The sequence below is a fragment of the Salvelinus alpinus genome, chromosome 27, assembly GCF_045679555.1.
Source record: "Salvelinus alpinus chromosome 27, SLU_Salpinus.1, whole genome shotgun sequence".
In the NCBI taxonomy this organism is placed as follows: Eukaryota; Metazoa; Chordata; class Actinopteri; order Salmoniformes; family Salmonidae; genus Salvelinus; species Salvelinus alpinus.
The window spans coordinates 30757474-30785042 of NC_092112.1; the positions used below are offsets into that span (position 1 = coordinate 30757474).

At 45.3% G+C, this 27569-nt stretch overlaps 1 protein-coding gene across 5 annotated transcripts in view; it reads left to right on the forward strand.

The window, feature by feature from the left end:
- The window catches only part of LOC139556354 (mitochondrial peptide methionine sulfoxide reductase-like), a 108798-nt gene extending 81942 nt beyond the window's left edge, over positions 1-26856 (forward strand). For all 5 annotated transcript variants that reach the window (XM_071370226.1, XM_071370228.1, XM_071370229.1 and 2 more), the window contains 3 exons: positions 172-276; positions 3716-3822; positions 26262-26856. In XM_071370226.1, coding sequence (XP_071226327.1) covers positions 172-276; positions 3716-3822; positions 26262-26426 — 377 coding nt within the window. In that variant the 3' untranslated portion in view covers positions 26427-26856. The remainder of the gene's footprint in view (positions 1-171; positions 277-3715; positions 3823-26261) is intronic.
- Positions 26857-27569: the final 713 nt, after the last annotated feature.

Consider the following 27569-nt stretch of genomic DNA (forward strand, 5'->3'; position numbering starts at 1 on the left):
GAAAACTCAAGGTTTCTTATCCACAGAGCTAGAATGAGATGATCATAAACCACTCCTAATCTTAACCAGAGGGATAAGGAAATATCTGATCCTGGACCAGTGGATTGGTGCAACTTTCTGCCTACTTCTCCTAACCTCTCCATCTCTCCTGTCTTCTGCTGTCTCCTTCAGGTAGAACAGGTCATACTGAGGTTGTCCGGGTGGTCTGGGAGCCAGAGAAGACAAGTTTCTCCAAACTGCTCAAGGTGTTTTGGGAGAGCCACAACCCAACTCAAGGTAAAACCCTCTCTGTCCATCCACACAGACACCTCTGGTATATACAATTACAGTATTTCCAAACAACTTGCCGTAGTTTAAACCAAGTCTATACTGCTTTCTCTCTGCCCTAAGCTATCCATAGCAAAATGATGAGTCCGCCATTTTGAGCGCCAACAATCAGGGTTCTATGGAATGAAGGGAGGGAGGAAGGGAGGGAAGGAAGGAGAGAGAGGGAGAGGGAGAGAGAGAGAGAGTCACGCTCCACCCAGAGAGGTGCCTGGAGTGTGTGACCTAATCACACACAGCGCCGTGAGTGTGTGCTTAATTTTACCCTTGTTGACCCTGTGTGAGTGTGTGTGAGTCCACAGGGTACACACGGCCCCAGAGAAATGTGCCTCTCTGTGTTAGCTCTGACCCCTCCTCACCTCAGGCACGTCAAGTCCGCTGGCCAGCCCAACCTCTGGACAACCTTAAACACACACACAGAAGCTATGACACACAGTGGAGAAGAAGATACACACAAGATGAGACACATTGTTGGTGACTTTCTTCCACACTGTTGACAGTACTACGTTATCATTCTCAGGTCACTTCAGTGTCATGAATCATGACCTACTTCCGGAGTGGTTTGGCTCCAGAATACTGATGTTGCACATAGCGTGCAGAATATAACTGTTCATTTCCTCCATTCAATTTTTTCAAAGATGCTATTTTAGATTTGATGGTTTGATATGGTGGGCTCAAAGAAAGATCCTGATTTAAATAAAATGTGCATCCATAATGCATTACCCACACTGAGTGTACAAAACATTAAGAACACCTGCTGTTTCCATGACATAGACTGACCAAGAGAATCCAGGTGAAAGCTATGATCCCTTATTGATGTCAGCTATTAAATCCATTTTAATCAGTGTAGATGAAGGGGAGGAGACAGGTTAAAGAAGGATTTTTAAGCATTTAGATAATTGAGACATGGATTGTGTATGTGTGCCATTCAGAGGGGGAATGGGCAAGACAAAAGATTGAAGTACCTTTGAACAGGGTATGGTAGTAGGTGCCAGGTGCACCGGTTTGAGTGTGTCAAGAACTACAACGCTGCTGGGTTTTTCACACTCAACAGTTTCCCCTGTGTATCAAGAATGGTCCACCACCCAAAGGACATCCAACCGACTTGACACAACTGTGGGAAGCAATGGAGTCAACATGGGCCAGCATCCCTGTGAAACGCTTTCAACACCTTGTAGAGTCCATGCCCCGATGAATTGAGGCTGTTCTGAGGGCAAAAGGGGTGCAACTCAATATTATGAAGGGGTTCCAAATGTTTGTTATACTCAGTGAATACAGTGTACCTGTATATCTTCCCGCTGTAGTTTAGTCCTCGTTCCCAAAGTGGATGTAATATTCAGGAAGGTTCAGATAGAGACTAAGGCCAAATACTCTCTGAAGTGCTGCTCACAGGCCCAGTGATGCTAGATGAGGTTAACCTACTGATTCCCATATCATAAGACTCACTATCATATTCCATGTGATCGTAACAGGACACTACTATCAACAGTATGACTAAATGTGTCCCCTAACACCTAGCCAATGATTGCGTGTTTGAATGGGAGCTTTTTGTCAGGGAACAAAATCAGTGTGGTTCACTGTGTGTCTGCACAGCTCACTCTCCACTCCCAGAAACAGAATAATTACACAGAGGCAGGCAGTATCTGTATAAGTTTCTATATATGGATCAAGGTGAACTGTACTTTGATTGAAATTACAGCGCGGTTGGTCTGGTTTCATCTCCAGGTAGTTTTCCCCAGACAGACAGGGTTGGTTCATAAGACGAGCCTGTCAGAGCAAGCACCGTCTGCTGGTTGGTTGGTGAATGAAATTATCTCAGCTTAGGTCCCCTTATATATAAACTCACCAAAAAAAGAAACATCCCTTTTTCAGGACCCTGTCTTTCAAAGATAATTCGTAAAAATCCAAATAACTTCACAGATCTTCATTGTAAAGGGTTTAAACACTGTTTCCCATGCTTGTTCAATGAACCATAAACAATTAATGAACATGCATCTGTTGAACGGTTGTTAACACACTAATAGCTTACAGACGGTAGGCAATTAAGGTCACAGTTATGAAAACTTAGGATACTAAAGAGGCCTTTCTACTGACTCTGAAAAACACCAAAAGAATGATGCCCAGCGTCCCTGCTTATCAGCGTGAATGTGCCTTAGGCATGCTGCAAGGAGGCATGAGGACTGCAGATGTGGCAAGGGCAATACATTGCTATGTCCGTACTGTGAGACGCCTAAGACAGCGCTACAGGGAGACAGAATGGACAGATGATCGTCCTCGCAATGGCAGACCACGTGTAACAAAACCTGCACAGGATCGATCGGTGCATCCGAACATCACACCTGCGGGACAGGTACAGGATGGCAACAACTGCCCAAGTTACACCAGGAACGCATAATCCCTCCATCAGTGCTCAGACTGTCCGCAATAGGCTGAGAGAGGCTGGACTGAGGGCTTGTAGGCCTGTTGTAAGGCAGGTCCTCACCAGACATCACCGGCAACAACATCGCCTATGGGCACAAACCCACCGTTGCTGGACCAGACAGGACTGGCAAAAAGTGCTCTTCACTGACGAGTTGCGGTTTTGTCTCACCAGGGGTGATGGTCGGATTCGCGTTTATCGTCGATGGAATGAGCGTTACACCGAGGCCTGCGCTCTTGAGCGGGATCGATTTGGAGGTGGAGGGAAGACATCCTCCTCCCTCATGTGGTACCCTTCCTGCAGGCTCATCCTGACACGACCCTCCAGCATGACAGTGCCACCAGCCATACTGCTCGTTCTGTGCGTGATTTCCTGCAAGACAGGAATGTCAGTGTTCTGCCATGGCCAGCAAAGAACCCGGATCTCAATCCCATTGAGCACGTCTGGGACCTGTTGGATTGGAGGGTGAGGGCTAGGGCCATTCCCCCCAGAAATGTCCGGGAACTTGCAGGTGCCTTGGTGGAAGAGTCAGGTAACATCTCACAGCAAGATCTGGCAAATCTTGTGCAGTCCATGAGGAGGAGATGCACTGCAGTACTTAATGCAGCTGGTGGCCACACCAGATACTGACTGTTGACTTTTGATTTTGACCCCCCCTTTGTTCAGGGACACATTATTACATTTCTGTTAGTCACATGTCTGTGGAACTTGTTCAGTTTATGTCTCAGTTGTTGAATCTTATGTTCATACAAATATTTACACATGTTATGTTTGTTGAAAATAAACGCAGTTGACAGTGAGAGGACGTTTTTTTGTTTTGTTTGTCTGTCTGAGTGTGGTTGTGTGTGTGTCTCTCTCTGTGTGATTTGTCCTTTGTTTATGTCTTCCTCTATATTGAGTGAAAAGTGTTTTCTTTAGTCCAGTAAATTCTCTAACAGTTACACAACATTGCCTTCTCTCTCTCATTGTCAGGAATGCGCCAGGGCAACGATGTAGGAACGACCTATCGATCAGCCATTTACACATACACACAGGAGCAGCTTGAACAGGCTCTGGCCTCCAAAGACGACTATCAGAAGGTAAAGTAAAGTTTCTGTGTGTGGGAGTCACATCAACTCAATAATCAGTTCTCTCGAGAGGTTCAAGCCGTAGAAACAAAAGCTGGATGTGAAAGAAAATCCATTTCCCCCGAATAAATAAATACGGAAAATCCCATACAGTAGCCATACGGCCCATACCAGAACACATTATACCAGCTTTACATTGAGAAAGACAACGTTTCCCCCCCCCCGACTGCACCAGTCACATTAAATGCTTGCTGCACACACCCATCTTTCCAACGAGCATCAGTCCAGGTTCAAATCCCGTCACCTTACAGGAAACATGCATAAAGCCAGGCAGCCTACCCCACCTGCATAATGCATATGTTTAATGGAGAGGGATTGCATGCTGCCACTGATTCCCCTGGTGAGAGGGTAAAACAGGAGGGGAGGAACAGCAGAATCTCTGTGGTGCAACGCTATATGGAGCAGCTTTACCGCACTAGACCCCACCCTCCCCAACACTGCTGCATGCATGGCTTCCAGAAGAAGGGAGAGCTTACAGTGGAGCTAGGCTGGTCTCCTTCCTGCTTCTCTCTCCTTCTCTCTTTTCCTCCGGTGGCTACAACCTTACTTCTCTCTCTCTCTCTCTCTCTCTCTCTCTCTCTCTCTCTCTCTCTCTCTCTCTCTCTCTCTCTCTCTCTCTCTCTCTCTCTCTCTCTCTCTCTCTCTCTCTCTCTCTCTCTCTCTCGTGCTCTCTCTCGTGCTCTCTCTCGTGCTCTCTCTCTCTCTTTTGTTCTCTCGTGCTCTCTCTCTCGCGCTCTCTCTCTCTCGCGCTCTCTCTCTCTCTCTAGCTCTCTCTCTCTCTTCTATCTTGTCTTGATTCCTTCTGTAACCACTTTCTCTGACCTGATTACCGCCCTTGCCTCGCTCTCCATTTAGCCGGCCCTTCTCTCCTTTGTTCCGTATGGAAGCTGAGGTATGTCAACCACAGGATGTTAGACAAGTGATGGATAAAGACATGTCCCTGTATCTATTGACAGTTGAATCTGTCATTGGAGAGTGTCGATGAGATGACCTTGAGTGTCTGGACACCTTCGTTGTTCTATTGTTGAGCTGCTGTATTCAGATGAAGTTCTGCCATACTGTCTTTGTGCAGCGAGGAGACAAGACGAGGGAAAGGTGCATCAGATCCGTCTGGATGAGCAATGCTGCACCTCTTCATCGGCAGAACAGAGCATACATACACAGTTGAGCTGAGAACCATTTCATGTACAGTCCTGAAATATCAACCTTGGAGCTATTCAATACATTTCATATCAGGTTAGTTACATTAAATAGTTAACTTTTCCTTCAATAGAAACAAGAAGATATTCAGTTGCTGCCAACATACACATTTTCTGTTTGCTTACCACCTTCACTCCATTCCCCACTTTTCTCCCACTGTACCTGACCTGCAGTGAGCTATTCATCGGGCTAACACACCGCTCCATGCAGGTTCACGGGCAGGGTTGGGGTGTCTAAGCCAGACGGGAAGATAGGGAGTGCACTCCCACGGAGACGGAGAAGGTGGAGGAGGAGGTGGAAGTGGAGGAAAGGAGGAGGAGAGTAGGAGGAGGAGGGGCAGCATATTGGTTGGATTTGTTCCTTCACGGAGTGTTGCCTCCAGCTGATGAAGCTACTGGGAGGGAGGTTGAGATACTGCAGCCTCTCCTCTCATAATGGCTGGATAATAACAAGGCTGATGAAGCTACTGGGAGGGAGCCTGAGATTCTGCAGCCTCTCCTCTCCTAATGGCTGGATAATAACACAGCTGACCAGGGTACACCAGGTCCCTCCATCCCATCCCCCGTGCCTCTACCCCTCCCACCAAGACCCAGTCTCTCATCAAAATGAGCCCCATTTACACATGCAGGCAGGGGCCACAGCCCAGCAGCCATTGCAGGAGAGGCCTTATATTGGCTACTGTCAGTACAACACAGCTGTTATTACTACAACTCATTTTGGCCTGCACATTGTGGATGATTTCATTTATATTTGCAAGCGTCTGTGTTGGGACGTTATGTGTATTAGGTTATAACTAATATAACGGCATTCTTTATGCAGCCTGCCACACACCCACACTGTCTACCTCTACTATCTATCTGGAGTAGATCATTTGAAGGTGTTTCAGACGTATAAAGGGAAAATCATCATTTCATTTCTCCCCTTTAGTAGTACATAATGAGCTGCTACAGTTTATATTGCTTTGTTAGTTTCCGTGCTGTTTGCTGGTGTTATGAAACACATTTACTGGGTGCGTGCATGTGGTCTCCCTCTGTGAATTTTGACATTTGCGTCGGTTGGTTGTGGAGTGGGGTCTAATTTATTCTCCGGTTCACGTCTCGTCTACCGTGACAATCATATCATCTGTGAGCGGAGCTCGTCTCGCTGTGTTTTGTCTCGGCTGAAAGGAGGCCATTTGCCACTAATGTCCCCTCTGGTCACGGGTCTGAGACAATGCCACAGCACTTACCTGAAAACCTGTTTATTTTGCTCTAGCATTTGCTATTGTTGGCTGTGTTTATGTTCACAAAGTGGCGGCCTCTGCTTACACAATCACTACTCTGCCAAAGTGTGCTACACACACTCAGACTCACAAACAATACCAACACGCTCACACACTCCCTCTGCTGGCCATGCTGCCTCTTTGTCCTCCTCCCGTCCTCTCGTCTTTCTCCATTGTCTGCTGTACCCCCCTGCTGAGACATCTGCTCCGCACCACAAACTCAGCAGCACGGCCCTGTTGCCATGGAAACAGAGGAGGGCCAACCACCCCCCACCACAGTTCTACCACTCGAGCTCTATGATTGGTCCAGGCAGTCCTAATGAAGCGGGGTTTGGCTGGGGTTGTAGGTCATCTGTAGAGAGGCACCTCGGCTGCGTTTTAATCAGCTGTTGACCCCCGGCATAATGAAATGGAGGTCAGGCAAGGGGTTAATAAAGCCTGCTCTGACTGACAGCTGGGTTCGTAATGGGGGAGTCGGGGAGGGATAAAGAGAGATGGAGGGAGTGAGAGAGAGAGAAGGAAAGGGAGAGTGCAATGGCGGGAGGGGGAGGGTAGAGGGTTAAAGGGGACAAGCGATGACAATAGTTGGACGTGCATGTGGCCAATGGAAAGTGAAAGGTCAATATGGCGGGGTTGTTTGCTCATTGTCTCCTGGGTTACAGGGAGAGGGAGATGGAGACAGGGAGGCCCCCCCTTCTCCCCCCCTTCTCCACTTTGGGGGGTTTAGGTTATTCATATTTATTGCGTCGGAGTGTTGCCGTCTGAGGTGCTGCATCATGCCACGCTGCTGCGGGGGGGGGCGAGCTGCACCGAGAGGAGGGGGAGAGAAGGAGGAGGAGAGGGGGATCCAGAGTGAGGGAGGGAGGAGTTTGCACAGGGACACTGGGGCACTTCACTCAGTGGGGTCTCCCTCACCACTGACCTTCCCCTGCTAGGACCAATAGGAAGTAGATCAACAGAAGTGACCCATACCCCCAATAGATGGATGGCTGTCAATAACAAGTCTAACAAGTCTAATAACAAGTCTAATAACAACAGTCGTTGCCATCTCAGTTTATTTCAGTAAATGATGGTGTAGGAAATCAAATATCAAGCTGGGCATAGTTCTAGGCTATGGTTGAGGGGTTAGTATTGGTTTGGAATCAGATGGCCTGGGCTGAAGCAATATGCTGAGGTACTGTAGCAGATGTTTTCATTTCAGATGTAATATGCATGTCTTTGATCTCCAGTGATTTCTAAATGGCTGCAAATTGCTTCTCATTCTCTCTAATATTCCATATCTGTTTGCAAACCACTCGAGAGTCCCCCTTGTCAGTGTACACTTTGCTTAACTTGAAAAGGTACACATAAAATACTTCCGTTTATAGATTCTTCCTTTTCATCTGTTTTGATCTATATTGCAACTGGCGCATTGCAATGGGGACCAAATTAGTAAACATTCTAGATGTTATTTTTACCATATGTTTTAGACAGAATATTTGCATTGAAATTCTTGTATGTCCTCCTGGTATAATCACTGTAAAACCAGATCAGGTGATTCTATCGTAGTCTTATATGTCAAGCAAACTGAGTTCGGACACAAAGTCTCAGCAGAGACGGAAGAGGAAGCGAGATATCCCACTCCCTGGTTTTGTCTGGTTACATTACAGTCAATGAACTACGCAGACCAGACCCAGCTGCTATCACATTGGTGTCTATGGGAGATCCACCCATGTTAAGCAGACCAGAACTGACCATTTTTTTCAATGGTAAACAGCCTGAGTGAACTATCTTTATTCATCCACCATCTTTGGTCTCACCTCACCTCACGGCACCACCATATCCCAACTCATCATCCCTGAACCAAGCTACACTTCCACACTAAGGACACAAAAGGTGACCCTTCCTTTCTCCAACACTAGGGAGCACTGTGCCCCATTCACCATTCACATCATGGCACCTGACTGACACACAGTTCCCTTCTCCTCATCTCAGAGAAATTGAAGTGATTTCATGCTCCTCTCTCAGGACTGGAGATAGAAACTCTGCTATGGCCGGCGTGTTCCCATCTATTAGTGCGTCAACAATACACAGGTTTCTACCTCAGAGGCTGTCGAAGACGTGTTCTGCTGCTGCTTACCTCTCCTCGCTGCCGAGACGACCGACCACCTCCACCAATTAGGCCGACTGTCAGTGTGGTTGAGAGATCTGTCTGTAATTAGCTAGCTAGCTTCGCCTGCCTGCCTGCCTGCCCACTGTTATACCTCATTAAAACAGAGACTTCTCCATCACACCATTAGGATGACTCTACTCTCACATCATCAATGCTGTTAACTAGTGCAACTAGCATGCTATCTAGAGGCTATTTGCCATGAACCTCCATATTATCATTAACTTGTATTATCATTTTCCGGCCTCTTGTGTGAAGTTATGGATTTTTATGGCCAGATATTGATGTGGAAATAATGATATAGCGATGCTGTTTAGTAGCTCATATGGTATGGCGTAGTGAGCACACTGAGCTGTGTGTGTGTGTGTGTGTGTGTGTGTGTGTGTGTGTGTGTGTGTGTGTGTGTGTGTGTGTGTGTGTGTGTGTGTGTGTGTGTGTGTGTGTGTGTGTGTGTGTGTGTGTGTGTGTGTGTGTGTGTGTGTGTGTGTGTGTGTGTGTGTGTGTGTGCATGCCCGCACTGTGCACAATAAGCCTTTCAACAGAACAACTACTGAGGTTGCTGCAGCTCCACAGACAGACTATTGTCAAGGTGATTACAGGCCTCACAGTAGATCTGATTTAGGGGGGAACCACGGCAACCAGTTGTGCCCTTGATTCAAGGTGACTGCAGGGTGTCACTGCAGTTTTAATGGCCATAGCTAGGCAGGGGTTGTGACAGCAGTGTCACTGTGTCATCCACAGAGCCATCAGGTCATGGTGGGGTAGATTTTGACTGTTTTCTGTGGACAGCAGTCACTGATGTAAGGCCCAACTGAATCTCAGGACAGGGCAAGGAATAAAGAGATTGGAGAAAGATAGAGGATTGTTAGAGAGGAGATATGGTGGACATAAACTAACCTAGGCGGTTAGGGGGAAAGGGAAAGAGGACTGAGAGTAAATACACAGGGTACAAAACATTAAGAACACCTTCCTAATATTGAGTTGCGCCCCCCCTTTTGCCCCCAGAACATCCCTGTCTCCTCCTCTTCATCTACACTGGTTGATTGGATTTAACAGCTGACATCAATAAGGGATCATAGCTTTCACCTGGTCAGTCAATGTCATGGAAAGAGCAGGTGTTCCTAATGTTTTGTACACTCAGTGTATAGTGTGTGTGTGTGTGTGTGTGTGTGTGTGTGTGTGTGTGTGTGTGTGTGTGTGTGTGTGTGTGTGTGTGTGTGTGTGTGTGTGTGTGTGTACATGCCTGCGTGTGTGTGTGTGTGAGAGGTGAAAGTGAGTCTCCTCCCTGGTAATGGGGAGTTGCTCTCCAGCTGTGACAGCCCCTCACCTGCACAATCTCAGGGATCCCCCCCTTTGCCCTTCTCCTCTCCTCTCTCGTGGAATGACTGAGTGACTGGAGGCCATGGTCGGGCTAATTATCTGTTCCCCCTCCGTTCGCTAGCTGCTCTCGTTATTTCCTGACCAGCTTGCCGGGCCTCGGCCTTGTCCCCTCCACCTCCCCCCATCCTACCCTGTACCCCCCCCCCCCCCCCCATCTGTGGCAATTTTTGATGGAGCGGCGTGGCATGCTGTTCCCCGACATCCTAATGCACCAGACCAGTTGGTTTAACAAACACGGCGCTGCCAACCATCTGCCGGCCAAATCTGTCTTCAAATTGCTTTAGTAGCAAACTCAACTTTCTTACCCTCCTCTCCTTTCCACTCCTCTCTCTGTCCTTCAGATATAATGACTTGAAATGGTGGGAGGACAGAGGTTGAGTAAATAAGGGTGATGTTGTGGGTGTCGGGGGGAGATGTTGGATTACACTCACTCGTATTGGAAGAGTTGGAAGACTCTAATATACATGACTGTTGTGGTTTCTGGGGTTACTGTAGATTATGTCTGTCTTTCTGTCAGCTTGTCTGTCTACCTTGGGAAGATGAATCTGTCATGTTCATCCTTCCTGTTGACCTACAGACTGAACCTTGGCCTCTTTTCCAATGATTTCTCTCTTTTTCTCCCTCTGTCACACTGTTGGTCATTCACAGTCTAGGATGGTTGGTTGTATAATAACACAGCTATTACTTTATGATTATTACACAGGTATTGATTATACACAATATCCAATTGACTACCTGGTTCTCTCAATGGGCATTCTAAGATATAGCTTAAAACACCTCACACACACACACACACACACACACACACACACACACACACACACACACACACACACACACACACACACACACACACACACACACACACACACACACACACACACACACACACACACACACACACACACACACACACACACACACACACACACACCTCACATCCATCTCTCCTCTTCTATGATGGCGGTGAAGCTGTGATGGTCTGTCCCCATCTCATCATCTCATCTCAGGGTGTGAACAGCCATGCTACCTCACTAGTGTCAATCATTCTCCAGTCCTGCTGTCCACTTACGGCCTGTTCTTCATAGTTCCCATCCCCTACCTTTAGTTTAGTAAAGGAGTGAAGCAGCCCATCTTATTTCCTCCCTTTTGCTCTCGTCTCACATGCAGACTTTCCTATTTTGGTTTCTGATGGTACCGACAGGAGACCTAAACAAGTGGTATGTATCACATTCCCCTAAACATCATTATGGACAGAGGGCCTGCTCTGCCAGGGAGGGGAACAAGGTCAGTGATGTCACTCTCTGTGCCAACAGCAGAGATCACACACATGAACAAAGCCGGGCATGTAGAACACACACACACACACACCAAATTTACAAAGACACACACACATGCATGAAGTTCATACACAACCGCACATTAGGATAGTACCACTATGAACTCAATGAGCTGACTGAGTCATAAGAGAGAGTGTTCTCCTTTTCTGTCTATCTACTACATAGTGTAGACTCTAGTCCTAGACTCTAGTCCTGGCTGTCAATGGTGGAATCATTAGAAATGTTTTAAATGTTTCACATTGTGAAATTAGCCAATTATAGAGCATTGTGAATGTCCCCACATCCCATCCCCATTCTGACAATCTCAGTCAGGAAGGAACACGTTGACATAGAATAGATGTTTTCTTTCTGCTCATCTGCTTCGAGAACAAAGTATTGTCATTCACAGCCATTTGTAACGGGGGAGAATGAAGCCGTTTCAGCCACTATCCTGTTCCGTTCTCCATTCAGCTTTGACCAGCAGAGTTGGTGGATTGGGAACCGTCTGGTTAATTTGATGTCTAGGTATTGAACGTGGATGCTCCGCTGGCTGACTTGATTGTATTGTTCATGTGGGGAGTGATTGGGGAGCTCTCTGTGTGAGGCACTGCACTGCAGGAAATTACCTCTGAGGCTGGGGCTGAGGGGCTAAATAGAAAGGCAAGGTGTCCTCCTTTCCTCTCTCTCCCTCCCCCTCTGCTCATACATCGCTCATTGTCCCGAGGTAGTGTGTATGTTCCTGAGGTAGTAGTGTGTATGTTCCTGAGGTAGTAGTGTGTATGTTCCTGAGGTAGTAGTGTGTATGTTCCTGAGGTAGTAGTGTGTGTGTGTTCTTGAGGTAGTAGTGTGTATGTTCCTGAGGTAGTAGTGTGTGTGTTCCTGAGGTAGTAGTGTGTGTGTGTTCCCGAGGTAGTAGTGTGTGAGTTCCTGAGGTAGTAGTGTGTGTCTGTTCCCGAGGTAGTGTGTGTGTTCTTGAGGTAGTAGTGTGTGTGTTCTTGAGGTAGTAGTGTGTGTTCCCGAGGTAGTAGTGTGTGTTCCTGAGGTAGTAGTGTGTGTGTTCTTGAGGTAGTAGTGTGTATGTTCTTGAGGTAGTAGTGTGTGTTCCCGAGGTAGTAGTGTGTGTGTGTTCTTGAGGTAGTAGTGTGTGTTCCCGAGGTAGTAGTGTGTGTTCCTGAGGTAGTAGTGTGTGTGTTCTTGAGGTAGTGTGTGTGTTCCCGAGGTAGTAGTGTGTGTGTGTTCCCGAGGTAGTAGTGTGTGTGTTCCTGAGGTAGTAGTGTGTGTTCCCGAGGTAGTAGTGTGTGTGTGTTCCTGAGGTAGTAGTGTGTGTGTTCCTGAAGTTGTAGTGTGTGTGTGTTCTTGAGGTAGTAGTGTGTGTGTGTGTTCTTGAGGTAGTAGTGTGTGTGTGTGTTCTTGAGGTAGTAGTGTGTGTTCCCGAGGTAGTAGTGTGTATGTTCCCGAGGTAGTAGTGTGTGTGTTCCTGAGGTAGTAGTGTGTGTTTCCGAGGTAGTAGTGTGTGTGTGTTCCCGAGGTGGTAGTGTGTGTGTGTGTTTCCGAGGTAGTGTGTGTGTTCCTGTATTGTGCACCTGCGGATCACACCTTTATTTTAGGCCTAGACATCCCTTTGTTGTAGCAAACTGTGTCTTGGATGCAATGCTATAAAAAAATATATATTTAGCTGTGTCAGTGTGTAGAATTAGGGGCTGGGGTAGAGGGACTTACTAACTGACTACAGTGTCCTTGTTTTATCCCTGCCTTGCCAGTGTGATAACTCCTGATTCCTATGGGTGGATCTCGTGCTCAAGGGCTGATCACTTTGTGTTAGCATGAGTTATTCCTAAAAATGAATTTCATCTTTCAATAATTTCTCCTCTTTTGCTCGCCCTCCCTCCTTATTTCTAAAATGTTTTTCCCCTCTCTTCTCTGCTCGTCCATTTCTGTGCACAAAGGTGTGTGTGTGTGTTTATTGTGTCTCTCCTGTCTTCTCCCTCTTTCTAATCCTGCTCTAGCTCTTTAACATGCTGCGTCGGGTTGTATTTTTACTAACATTTTCTCCCTCTCTTTTTTCTTCATTTTCCTGCCTTCCTGAAATGTCTGCAATAGAAGGTCATGTTAGGCTGCTTATCGCTACCTTTCACATTTCTTCCGTTAACCAAGGCGTACAGGTATTTGCATTCCAAATGAGCACTCTGTCTGACATGCAAATGAATTAGTCTGAATTCTGCATTTCGCCATTTAGTAACATAACACAGCTCAGGTCCGCTGGAACAAACACAGCAGACACCGTCTGAGTCAGAGGAGAGGAGGACAGGGACGCCATTTTGGAGATTCTGCCACTAGCAATTCCTCTGACCCAGGATGTAGGTTAAGCTGTAGGGGAGTGTGGGGTAAATTAAGCCAAAGAATTAATGTAATCCACACTTGTTTCGAGGAATCATACGCAAAATGTATAATTTGACCAAATATTTAGGAAGAGATAATTTCATGGAGTCTGTAAAGGAAGAAACCACATGGAAAAAGTGGGAAGCAAGTTAGGTCCAAAAAACTGATTTGAATCAAGTCAAATGTATGACATGATGCTTGTATCTAAACCAAAGTACATAATTTTAAGATTGTTCTATACATCAGTTGGGGTCTCTATAAGTGTCAATATTAGGTCCTAAACCTAGCATGAAAGTGCATCCTTATAAGTGTGTTGGCTAATATAGTCAAAATATTTGCCTTGGGGTAAGTTGAGCCGTTGGCCATGGGGTGAGTTGAGCCAACAGTTGAGCCAACGGCAAGTTGATTTGAAGTGTTTTCTTCCCAGCTGTAATGCAAGGCATTTTCACTGGGATATGAGGAAACAACAGAGCTTGGCCTATGTTAAAAGTGTTTGTTAGGTATTAAGCCTGTATTAAAATGATTAAAAGACAAAACATCTATTGTGATTGTGTTTAAGAAATGTAGTGGTATTGTTTCATTCAGTACAGAAATGTGTAGGGGGCTTAACTTACCCTGTCCTGCCGCTCAACTTATCCCATACCTATTGTTCCAAGAGACAACTTTTAAAAAATGTTTTCAAAACTGTAATGTTTACATGAATTCTGATTATTTCCAGGGATACACAACATCCTGAAATATATGTAGATATCTTTGTTAGAAAGTATACTATATTTTCCTTGATGGAGTGATACTGAATGTATAAAATGGCTCAACTTACCCCACTCTCCCCTATGTGTGTGGCTTTCACACCCACAGAGATACAGTAGATCGTTCATAGTCCATAGAGTGGATAGATACAGTAGATCGTTCATAGTCCATAGAGTGGATAGATACAGTAGATCGTTCATAGTCCATAGAGTGGATAGATACAGTAGATCGTTCATAGTCCATAGAGTGGATAGATACAGTAGATCGTTCATAGTCCATAGAGTGGACAGATACAGTAGATTGTTCATAGTCCATAGAGTGGACAGATACAGTAGATCGTTCATAGTCCATAGAGTGGATAGATACAGTAGATTGTTCATAGTCCATAGAGTGGATAGATACAGTAGATCGTTCATAGTCCATAGAGTGGACAGATACAGTAGATCGTTCATAGTCCATAGAGTGGATAGATACAGTAGATTGTTCATAGTCCATAGAGTGGACAGATACAGTAGATCGTTCATAGTCCATAGAGTGGATAGATACAGTAGATCGTTCATAGTCCATAGAGTGGACAGATACAGTAGATCGTTCATAGTCCATAGAGTGGACAGATACAGTAGATCGTTCATAGTCCATAGAGTGGATAGATACAGTAGATCGTTCATAGTCCATAGAGTGGATAGATACAGTAGATCGTTCATAGTCCATAGAGTGGATAGATACAGTAGATTGTTCATAGTCCATAGAGTGGATAGATACAGTAGATTGTTCATAGTCCATAGAGTGGATAGATACAGTAGGAGTTAATGCTTCAGTATGGAGTAGCTCCATGGTTTGGGATGTGATCAAGGAACTTGTGTGTGTTCATATGAGGAGTTAATATCCAGCTTTACTGTCTGCCTTCCTCGCCTCTGTGTTCAGTAGACAGAGAGAGCCGTTGAGGAGACCCAAGCCCCCTGGATCTCCAAGGGGAGCCCCTGTCCCCGTCTACCCCCTCATGGTGGTCCCAGGTGGGGCCGGGGGTGCTTGTTAGTCCCCCTGGGGGTAGGATAACCCCTGACCAGGAGCCCCCAGCTAATGAAGGAGTGAGCGAATGATTGGAAGGAGGGGTAAATTATGGATGGGGTTTAGAGGATAGGTGTGACCTTTGTTCACAGCATGTCACTCTCAGCTGATGAGATATATGTGTGTGTCAGCTGTTTAAGGCTAGTGTGTACTCAGCCAACATAAAGACAAAGAAAAGAGTTCAGACGCATAAAACTGAATTTTCCGTCTCTTCCATTGAAGCAAACAAGCAAAAGAAAAGGGACCTGCAGTACCGGGGTACTGGTCAGACTGAATTGGAGAGTGGATTAATGTCAAGTCCCATTAGCTTCCATCCACTGCTAAAGCGTTGTCTCCTAGACCTACCATCACTCACTGCTTAGACACAGAAATGAGAGATAAACATGTCATTCTTCTTCTGCATGGTTTCCTTTGTCTCTCAGATGAACTATGAGCCATCTGCTGCCAGACTGACATGTACACATATGCAAAAGTATGTGGACACCCCTTCAAATGAGTGGATTTGGCTATTTCAGCAACACCCGTTGCTGACAGGTGTATAAAATCGAGCACACAGTCACGCAATCTCTATAGACAAACATTGGCAGTAGAATGGCCTTACTGAAGAGCTCAGGGACTTTCAACGTGGTACCGTGATAGGATGCCACCTTTCCAACAAGTCAGTTTGTCAAATTTCTGCCCTACTAGAGCTGCCCCGGTCAACTGTAAGTGCTGTTATTGTGAAGTGGAAACGCTCAGTCGCGAAGTGGTGGGCCACACAAGCTCACAGAACGGGATCACCAAGTGCTGTAGCGCATAACAATTGCCTGTCCTCGGTTGCAACACTCACTACCGAGTTCCAAACTGCCTCTGAACTCAATGTCAGCACAACAACTGTTTGTCGGCAGCTTCATGAAATGAGTTTCCATGGCCGAGCAGCCGCACGCAAGCCAAGTGTGCAATGCCAACCGTCGGCTGGAGTGGTGTAAAAACTCAAAATTCACTTCATTTCACAATAAGGTACAGAAGTGAAGTGAAACTTCCAGAAGCTGTTAAATGAGGGCCAGGTTGACAGGATGGGTAGTGTAATGTATAAGTACACATGAATTACAAGTAAGTACCCTCAAGATAAACTTAATTTTAACTAGTAAAATCCTGTATAATGCCTAGTAATTACATTGTACTTAGGCAAACATTACTATGCTTTGAAATAGTTTATTTTTCCACATATCCAAGTTAACCCAGATGGTTCACTTTATTTTGGTGGTAAGTGCTAGCAATTATGTTGAGTGAAGATATATTTTCAACAGTGGATATTTATGGTTAAGTAATTAGAGCCTATTGAGCAGAATCTCTCAGACACCCAAGACATCCACAGCCTTTGTAACAGTTGTTACTGAATCGAATAAAGCTGAGAAGAAACAAAACACTAAGTTTGGGAATTTAGTGGAAACCATCCCATTTATAACAAGCACGGTAACAAGCATTCATTGTTACACCTTTGCAATTACAGAACGCAATACTTGTTAGTGTAATAGTCAGTTAAGAACAAATTCTTATTTACAAAGACGGCCTACCCCGGCCAAACCCAGACGACGCTAGGCCAATTGTGCGCCGCCCTATGGGACTCCCAATCACGGCCAGATGTGATACAGCCTGGACATGAACCAGGGACTGTACTGACGCCTCTTGCACTGAGATGCAGTGCCTTAGACCGCTGCGCCACTCGGGAGTGAAGTTTTACCTAAATATACCCAAATTTTCCGCACTGATCATGATGGAACTGTGTGATGACAAGTGCCAAGTCTTGCGCCATGCGTCAAGTTCAAAGTAACGGTTTGAGCTCCATAATGATTTAATAAGCCTACATTTTTATTTTTACTACAATTTCTATTTGGCCTTCATTAAATAGTATATAAAGGTAGGCTAAATCAAATGATGTAATGGAATGATAAGAATGTAGGGAAGGGAAAGAAGACTAAATTGGCAGTTAAATATACGTGGTTATTAGGCTACTTACGGTCACTACCGATAGTGGCTAATAATATTTAACATAGGCTATAGCCTATAAATTGAAGGGAACAGAAAAAGTTGGGACATATGATTAAAACATTCTAGAGCACAAAGGTTACATTTGGTGTGACTTTTTGCCTTGTCATCCAATTTGGCTTGCGTCTCCACATTTAATAATGTGGAGCATAATGGCACAGCATTTCATACTTCACTGTAGGAAATGGGCATACATACCTGTCATGTTGATATTGTCACACCCTGATTTGTTTCACCTGTCCTTGTGCTTTTCTCCACCCCTCTCCAGGTGTCGCACATCTTCCCAATTATCCCCTGTGTATTTATACCGGTGTTCTCTGTCTGTTTGTTGCCAGTGTTTTTCCTGTCAGCTCCTATCGTTTCCCAGCATCTCATTTCTCGTCCTCCTGGTTTTTGACCTTTGCCTGTCCTGACCCTGTACCTGCCCGCCTGACCTCTGACCCTGATTCTGCCTGCCGTCCTGTACCTTTGCCTTACCCTGGATTATCGACCCCTGCCTGCCTTGACCTGTCTTTGCCTGCCCCTGTTGCTACAATAAACATTGTTAGTCTGCATCTGGGTCTTACCTTGATTCCTGATAGATATGCTTTTCAGGTCCCTTCCATATGACTGGTATCTAGAACAATTATAATTCAGCCTATATTTACAATCTCCTTACACAAACAGATTACTCATGTACCTAGGTCTTATCAATAGCTCTTATCATATCAATGTATAAATTACAGTGCATGGAGAATGCTGTTATTTTTATCTGAAAAAAGAAAGTAGATGTTTTTTCCACTTGGAACCGGCAGGTTCGCTCGACCTTATTCATGGTTTCCTCGCTCATTAAGGTGGTGGATTATTTGACAAATACTATATTTGGCTACAGAAGTGCCATTTCTTAATGATCTCTGCAGCTTCCGTAAAAAACGAATCCTGTGAAATGACGTCAACACATACTGGAGGAGTTACTGGCTAGCTACAAGTGGCTAGCTTAGCTAACGAACTAGCTATTCGGTCGCGGCGTGCATGACCAGAAAGACGTCAATGAACCATCAAAAACACACCCCATTTCTGTTATAAAATTGAAAAAGAGGAGTTTTTTTGTGCCTAAAGTCGACCGTTAAAGCTAATTTCCTGCAAATGTTTTTTTTGTTGCCATTGCTTATTATGTGTTCATAGGCTATATTGGGGTGGGCGAATCGACCTGTTCTGAATATTGAGGGGGATGTTTCCCCATCCCTCGTGGCAACTTTGTCTAGGATTTACACGAGCGTAACTCGGGTCTGAATTTCCGCCATTGTGTAAATGTCTTTCCCTGAAGATGCTAACAAACTGTAACAAAGGAATACAACATATGGACATTCTAATTAGTGGCAGCTGTAGTTCTATACATTCAGAACATTAATCTTGAAATCTAAGTTACACCCCCACATCCTTTGTTTTTCCTACCTGCATCCAAGGCTGTGTATGTTTTATGGGGTCCTTAAATACACAGGGTGCTTTAGACGTGTGCTGCTGGAGTTTCCTTTGGCGTATTATAGGCTCTTAACGCTAAATGGGATATTTCACTCTTCACAAATCCTTTGTTGCCCAGAAATGGACTAAAAATGGTGATTGGGATTTAATGTCCTGCCAATGTCTCAGCCTGTTGGACACCAGGCCTGCTTACCTTGTTTTGTTCCACAAAAGCCTTTTCTCTCAAGCTCTTGCTCTGATCCATTTTCCAGAGCTGAGTGGGAGAAAGAAATGCCACCTGCCACTGCATTATCTTAGCTACACTCACACTTGCACACAGACCTTCCTCCCACCTCGCTGTGACAATAAGTGTTAACGCTGCCCACTGTAGCTCTGGTCTCCCTAGCGACCAGGCTTCTTGGGGAGGCTGCCATAATGGGTGAGCTCAGAACGATGGCGTGCCGTCCAGGCTCGGTACCGCCACGGAAACATGCCTGTCTCCAATTCTATCTGGCGGTGCCAGTTTGGCCAGGTGCCAGAGGGGGGTTGGCATGCACCCGGTGGTGAGCTGCGGATGGCGATAGCTACCTGCTGGGTGTCCACGCAGAGATATTCAGAGGGAGAGAGAGAACGGGAGAACGAGGTAGAAAGGAGTAGGGGAAGAATGTGTCTGACAGAGGAGAGAATGGAAAGGGGGCAGTGATTAGGGAGAGAGGACTGAGTGGTAAATGGGGGATGAGGAGGCTGAAAGAGTTAGAGAGAGGCTTAAATGTCTGTGGAGATCCTTCCATGGCCGATATGGAAGCTGGGTTATAGGGGTGGAGCTGGGCTATAGGGGTGGGGTCATATGGGTGGAGCTGGGGTTATAATGGTCGAACTGGGGTCATATGGGTGGAGCTGGGGTTATAATGGTGTAACTGGGGTTATATGGGTGGAGCTGGGGTTATAATGGTGGAACTGGGGTTATATGGGTGGAGCTGGGGTTATAATGGTGGAACTGGGGTTATAGGGGTGGAGCTGGGGTTATAGGGGTGGAGCTGGGGTTATAGGGGTGGGTGTAGTTAGGACTAGATATGGGGCTGAAAGTATAGTTAGGACTAGAGTTAGGGCTGAACGTATAGTTAGGACTAGAGTTAGGGCTGAAAGTATAGTTAGGACTAGAGCTAGGGCTGAAAGTATAGTTAGGACTAGAGTTAGGGCTGAATGTATAGTTAGGACTAGAGTTAGGGCTGAAAGTATAGTTAGGACTAGAGCTAGGGCTGATGGTATAGTTAGGACTAGAGCTAGAGCTGAGGGTATAGTTAGGACTAGAGTTAGGGCTGAAAGTATAGTTAGGACTAGAGCTAGGGCTGATGGTATAGTTAGGACTAGAGCTAGAGCTGAGGGTATAGTTAGGACTAGAGTTAGGGCTGAACGTATAGTTAGGACTAGAGCTAGGGCTGATGGTATAGTTAGGACTAGAGCTAGGGCTGAGGGTATAGTTAGGACTAGAGTTAGGGCTGAAAGTATAGTTAGGACTAGAGCTAGGGCTGATGGTATAGTTAGGACTAGAGCTAGGGCTGAGGGTATAGTTAGGACTAGAGTTAGGGCTGAAAGTATAGTTAGAACTAAAGTTAGGGCTGAGGGTATAGTTAGGACTAGAGCTGGGACTGATGGTATAGTTAGGACTAGAGCTGGGGCTTAGGCTGGCGTGGAAGGAGAGTATGGCCTCTTTGTCAATTGCATACTCCTCTCTCATCACCTCCTTCTCAAAAGGGAACCTCTGGCTTTCTCATCCAATGGGAGAAGGAGGTGAGTAGAGATGACGTGGGGAGTATGCAATTAAAAAAAGGCCCTTGAGAGAGAAGAGTTGATTCTGTGTTACCTCTCTCTCTCTCTCTCTCTCTCTCTCTCTCTCTCTCTCTCTCTCTCTCTCTCTCAATTCAATTCAATTCAATTCAAGGGGCTTTATTGGCATGGGAAACATGTGTTAACATTGCCAAAGCAAGTGAGGTAGATAATATACAAAAGTGAAATAAACAATAAAAATTAACAGTAAACATTACACATACAGAAGTTTCAAAACAATAAAGACATTACAAATGTCATATTATATATATACAGTGTTGTAACAATGTACAAATGGTTAAAGCACACAAGTTAAAATAAATAAACATAGATATGGGTTGTATTTACAATGGTGTTTGTTCTTCACTGGTTGCCCTTTTCTTGTGGCAACAGGTCACAAATCTTGCTGCTGTGATGGCACACTGTGGAATTTCACCCAGTAGATATGGGAGTTTATCAAAATTGGATTTGTTTTCGAATTCTTTGTGGATCTGTGTAATCTGAGGGAAATATGTCTCTCTAATATGGTCATACATTGGGCAGGAGGTTAGGAAGTGCAGCTCAGTTTCCACCTCATTTTGTGGGCAGTGAGCACATAGCCTGTCTTCTCTTGAGAGCCATGTCTGCCTACGGCGGCCTTTCTCAATAGCAAGGCTATGCTCACTGAGTCTGTACATAGTCAAAGCTTTCCTTAAGTTTGGGTCAGTCACAGTGGTCAGGTATTCTGCCACTGTGTACTCTCTGTTTAGGGCCAAATAGCATTCTAGTTTGCTCTGTTTTTTTGTTAATTCTTTCCAATGTGTCAAGTAATTATCTTTTTGTTTTCTCATGATTTGGTTGGGTCTAATTGTGCTGTTGTCCTGGGGCTCTGTGGGGTGTGTTTGTGTTTGTGAACAGAGCCCTAGGACCAGCTTGCTTAGGGGACTCTTTTCCAGGTTCATCTCTCTGTAGGTGATGGCTTTGTTATGGAAGGTTTGGGAATCGCTTCCTTTTAGGTGGTTGTAGAATTTAACGGCTCTTTTCTGGATTTTGATAATTAGTGGGTATTATTTGGCATTATTTGGTGTTCTACGTTGTACACGGAGGATATTTTTGCAGAATTCTGCATGCAGAGTCTCAATTTGGTGTTTGTCCCATTTTGTGAAATCTTGGTTGGTGAGCGGACCCCAGACCTCACAACCATAAAGGGCAATGGGCTCTATGACTGATTCAAGTATTTTTAGCCAGATCCTAATTGGTATGTTGAAATTTATGTTCCTTTTGATGGCATAGAATGCCCTTCTTGCCTTGTCTCTCAGATCGTTCACAGCTCTGTGGAAGCTACCTGTGGTGCTGATGTTTAGGCCAAGGTATGTATAGTTTTTTGTGTGCTCTAGGGCAACGGTGTCTAGATGGAATTTGTGGTTCTGGCGACTGGACCTTTTTTGGAACACCATTATTTTGGTCTTACTGAGATTTACTGTCAGGGCCCAGGTCTGACAGAATCTGTGCAGAAGATCTAGGTGCTGCTGTAGGCCCTCCTTGGTTGGTGACAGAAGCACCAGATCATCAGCAAACAGTAGACATTTGACTTCGGATTCTAGTAGGGTGAGACCGGGTGCTGCAGACTGTTCTAGTGCCCGCGCCAATTCGTTGATATATATGTTGAAGAGGGTGGGGCTTAAGCTGCATCCCTGTCTCACCCCACGACCCTGTGTGAAGAAATGTGTGTGTTTTTTGCCAATTTTAACCGCACACTTGTTGTTTGTGTACATGGATTTTATGATGTCGTATGTTTTTCCCCCAACACCACTTTCCATCAATTTGTATAGCAGACCCTCATGCCAAATTGAGTCGAAGGCTTTTTTGAAATCAACAAAGCATGAGAAGACTTTGCCTTTGTTTTGGTTTGTTTGGTTGTCAATTAGGGTGTGTAGGGTGAATACATGGTCTGTTGTACGGTAATTTGGTAAAAAGCCAATTTGACATTTGCTCAGTACATTGTTTTCATTGAGGAAATGTACGAGTCTGCTGTTAATGATAATGCAGAGTATTTTCCCAAGGTTACTGTTGACGCATATTCCACGGTAGTTATTGGGGTCAAATTTGTCTCCACTTTTGTGGATTGGGGTGATCAGTCCTTGGTTCCAAATATTGGGGAAGATGCCAGAGCTAAGGACGATGTTAAAGAGTTTTAATATAGCCGATTGGAATTTGTTGTCTGTATATTTGATCATTTCATTAAGGATACCATCAACACCACAGGCCTTTTTGGGTTGGAGGGTTTTTATTTTGTCCTGTAACTCATTCAAGGTAATTGGAGAATCCAGTGGGTTCTGGTAGTCTTTAATAGTTGATTCTAGGATTTGTATTTGATCATGTATATGTTTTTGCTCTTTATTCTTTGTTATAGAGGCAAAAAGATTGGAGAAGTGGTTTACCCATACATCTCCATTTTGGATAGATAATTCTTCGTGTTGTTGTTTGTTTAGTGTTTTCCAATTTTCCCAGAATTGGTTAGAGTCTATGGATTCTTCAATTACATTGAGCTGATTTCTGACGTGCTGTTCCTTCTTTTTCCGTAGTGTATTTCTGTATTGTTTTAGTGATTCACCATAGTGAAGGCGTAGACTCAGGTTTTCCGGGTCTCTATGTTTTTGGTTGGACAGGTTTCTCAATTTCTTTCTTAGATTTTTGCATTCTTTATCAAACCATTTGTCATTGTTGTTCATTTTCTTCGGTTTTCTATTTGAGATTTTTAGATTTGATAGGGAAGCTGAGAGGTCAAATATACTGTTAAGATTTTCTACTGCCAAGTTTACACCTTCACTATTGCAGTGGAACGTTTTACCCAGGAAGTTGTCTAAAAGGGATTGAATTTGCTGTTGCCTAATTGTTTTTTGGTAGGTTTCCAAACTGCATTCCTTCCATCTATAGCATTTCTTAATGTTACTCAGTTCCTTTGGCTTTGATGCCTCATGATTGAGTATTGCTCTGTTCAAGTAGACTGTGATTTTGCTGTGGTCTGATAGGGGTGTCAGTGGGCTGACTGTGAACGCTCTGAGAGACTCTGGGTTGAGGTCAGTGATAAAGTAGTCTACAGTGCTACTGCCAAGAGATGAGCTATAGGTGTACCTACCATAGGAGTCCCCTCGAAGCCTACCATTGACTATGTACATACCCAGCGTGCGACAGAGCTGGGTATGAGAGCTCTCTCTCTCTCTCTCTCTCTCTCTCTCTCTCTCTCTCTCTCTCTCTCTCTCTCTCTCTCTCTCTCTCTCTCTCTCTCTCTCTCTCTCTCTCTCTCTCTCTCTCTCTCTCTCTCTCTCTCTCTCTCTCTCTCTCTCTCTCTCTCTCTCTCTCTCTCTCTCTCTCTCTCTCTCTCTCTCTCTCTCTCTCTCTCTCTCTCTCTCTCTCTCTCTCTCTCTCTCTCTCTCTCTCTCTCTCTCTCTCTCTCTCTCTCTCTCTCTCTCTCTCTCTCTCTCTCTCTCTCTCTCTCTCTCTCTCTCTCTCTCTCTCTCTCTCTCTCTCTCTCTCTCTCTCTCTCTCTCTCTCTCTCTCTCTCTCTCTCTCTCTCTCTCTCTCTCTCTCTCTCTCTCTCTCTCTCTCTCTCTCTCTCTCTCTCTCTCTCTCTCTCTCTCTCTCTCTCTCTCTCTCTCTCTCTCTCTCTCTCTCTCTCTCTCTCTCTCTCTCTCTCTCTCTCTCTCTCTCTCTCTCTCTCTCTCTCTCTCTCTCTCTCTCTCTCTCTCTCTCTCTCTCTCTCTCTCTCTCCCCCCCCTGTGCAATGGCAGCTGCTCCTAACAGGTGCGAGGCTACCTCCAGGCAGATGGTCAGAGAAATGAGGTAGTTGGCAGGTTACTTCACACAGCCTTTCTTTTGCCCCACACACACGAGAGGGGGGAGGTTGGCGAGGAAGAGACGGTGAAGTAATGGAGGACATAAAGAGAGAAATAGAAAAGGAAAGAAAGATCCATTGTTGCCTAATTTTTTGAATCTCCCAAGTGGTATTGCATTAAGGTACACTACATGGCCAGAAGTATGTGGAAACCCCTTCAGATTAGTGGATTCAGCTATTTCAGCCACACCTGTTGCTGACAGGTCTATAAAATCGAGCACACAGCCATGCGATCTCCAAACATTGGCATAGAAACATTGGCAGTAGAATGTGTTAGACTGAAGAGCTCAGTGACTTTCAACGTAGCACCGTCATAGGATGCCACCTTTCCAAGTCAGTTTGTCAGATTTCTGCCCTGTTAGAGCTGCCCCGGTCAACTTTAAGGGCTGTTATTGTGAAGTGGAAACACTCAGCCCGCGAAGTGGTAGGCCACACAAGCTCACAGAATTGGACCGCCGAGTGCTGTAACGCGTAGCGCATAAAAATCGTCTGTCTTCGGTTGCAAAACTCACTACCGAGTTCCAAATTGCCTCTGGAAGCAACGTCAGAATAAGAACTCTTTGTCGGGGGCTTCATCAATTGGGTTTCCATGCCCGAGGAGGAATAATGGTCTGGGGCTGTTTTTCATGGTTCGGACTAGGCCCCTTAGTTCCATTGAAGGGAAATCTTATCGCTACACCATACAATGATTCCAACTTTGTGGCAACAGTTTGGGGAAGGCCCAACATCAGTGCCTGACCTCACTAATGCGCTTGTGGCTGAATGAAAGCAAGTCCATGCAGCAATGTTCCAACATCTAGTGGAAAGCCTTCCCAGAAGAGTGGAGGCTGTTATAGCAGCAAAGGGGGGACCAACTCCATATACATGGCAATTATTTTGGAATGAGATGTTTGACGAGCAGGTGTCCACATACTTTTCAACATGTAGTGTAAAGCTACTCTCAACAATATCCCCACTTTTCCCCCTGGAACATAACCACTCATTTCTCAGCTAAAAATCATCATATTCTCACAACCCAGAACGATGAATTTGCTTCCAACCTGGATTTCTCTATATGCTGTGTATTATACCAGACTAGCGTACAATTCAAACCTTGCTTGCGGATTTCAGATGATATTCAGGCTGGTCCTATCCATGATTTTCCATAGAGGGGGAAAAGCGGGGAGGATGGCCCAGTGATGTGTACCTGCTTCGACGGCCCTGTACTGGGGGTTAGCCCGAATGATGTGTGTGTGTGTGTGTGTGGACCATATAAAAATGCTGCAGGCATTGGCATTGGGTATGCTGGGTCGTGGGGCCCTGTGACAGTGCACACACACACTCATAAACCCATTGCCCCCTCCCCATACACGCACTGGGCACATCTGGGGCATGTGAGCAGACATCTGCCAGGGTCTCACCCGTAGGGGAATCCGGAATACTAATGACCTATCTCTGTGCCCGTCTCTGCTCCACTGCTTTACAAATGAGAGAGAGCGAGAACTGCCAACAGTATTAGAAAATATATATATTTTCTTTGTAAGAAAACACTTTCCTTTAAGGAGTCATAAAAATGTTTTGAAAGTACTTACATGGAAGGAGGCAGCAGGAAATGGTTCAAAATGGTTCATTTGTGTGGCTTTTATAAAGTAAGTATTTCCCTTGTAATCATTCCTGAACCATTCATTCATGAAGGTCATTCCTAATGACATATCGTCGTTGTTGTTGTTTCTACAGGTCCTGATAGAGGGGGGCTTTGGAGAAATTACCACAGAGATAGCCGAGGCCCATGAGTTCTACTATGCTGAGGACTACCACCAGCAGTACCTCAGCAAGAACCCCCGTGGATACTGTGGCCTGAGCGGCACTGGAGTCTCCTGTCCAATAGGACTCAAGAAATAACCACCTCTGTCCAATAGGGAATGACCACCAACCTATCCGATTGGCTAGTTTTGTTTGACAAGTCTATTTTCCATTAATTGAAATGGAAGTTGCCTTAATTCCGATGCAGTAATGAAGCATATTCAGGGTTTATATAAAAACAGTTCATATCTAAGTCTTATTTCAAATGCTTTGGTAATCAATCACTACAAACTTAAATGAACGCACATTGTCTTGTTTCAATCAAATCACCCCGAGTATGTACCCCAGTATGTACCAGTATGTACCTCAGTATGTACCAGTATGTACCCCCAGTATGTACCAGTATGTATCCCCAGTATGTACCAGTATGTACCTCAGTATGTACCCCCAGTATGTACCTCAGTATGTACCCCCAGTATGTACCAGTATGTACATATGGGGTGTTGGTGGATTAAATTATTAAAATGCGTGTTGATGTTTGGTTGGTTCCTTTGTGGGGTGTTTGACTGGTTCCTTTGTGGGGTGTTTGACTGGTTCCTTTGTGGGGTGTTTGGTTGGTTCCTTTGTGGGGTGTTTGACTGGTTCCTTTGTGGGGTGTTTGGTTGGTTCCTTTGTGGGGTGTTTGACTGGTTCCTTTGTGGGGTGTTTGACTGGTTCCTTTGTGGGGTGTTTGGTTGGTTCCTTTGTGGGGTGTTTGACTGTTTCCTTTGTGGGGTGTTTGACTGGTTCCTTTGTGGGGTGTTTGACTGGTTCCTTTGTGGGGTGTTTGACTGGTTCCTTTGTGGGGTGTTTGACTGGTTCCTTTGTGAGGTGTTTGACTGGTTCCTTTGTGTGGTGTTTGACTGGTTCCTTTGTGTGGTGTTTGACTGGTTCCTTTGTGGGGTGTTTGACTGGTTCCTTTGTGGGGTGTTTGACTGGTTCCTTTGTGGGGTGTTTGACTGGTTCCTTTGTGGGGTGTTTGACTGGTTCCTTTGTGGGGTGTTTGACTGGTTCCTTTGTGGGGTGTTTGACTGGTTCCTTTGTGGGGTGTTTGACTGGTTCCTTTGTGGGGTGTTTGGTTGGTTCCTTTGTGGGGTGTTTGACTGGTTCCTTTGTGGGGTGTTTGACTGGTTCCTTTGTGGGGTGTTTGACTGGTTCCTTTGTGGGGTGTTTGGTTGGTTCCTTTGTGGGGTGTTTGACTGG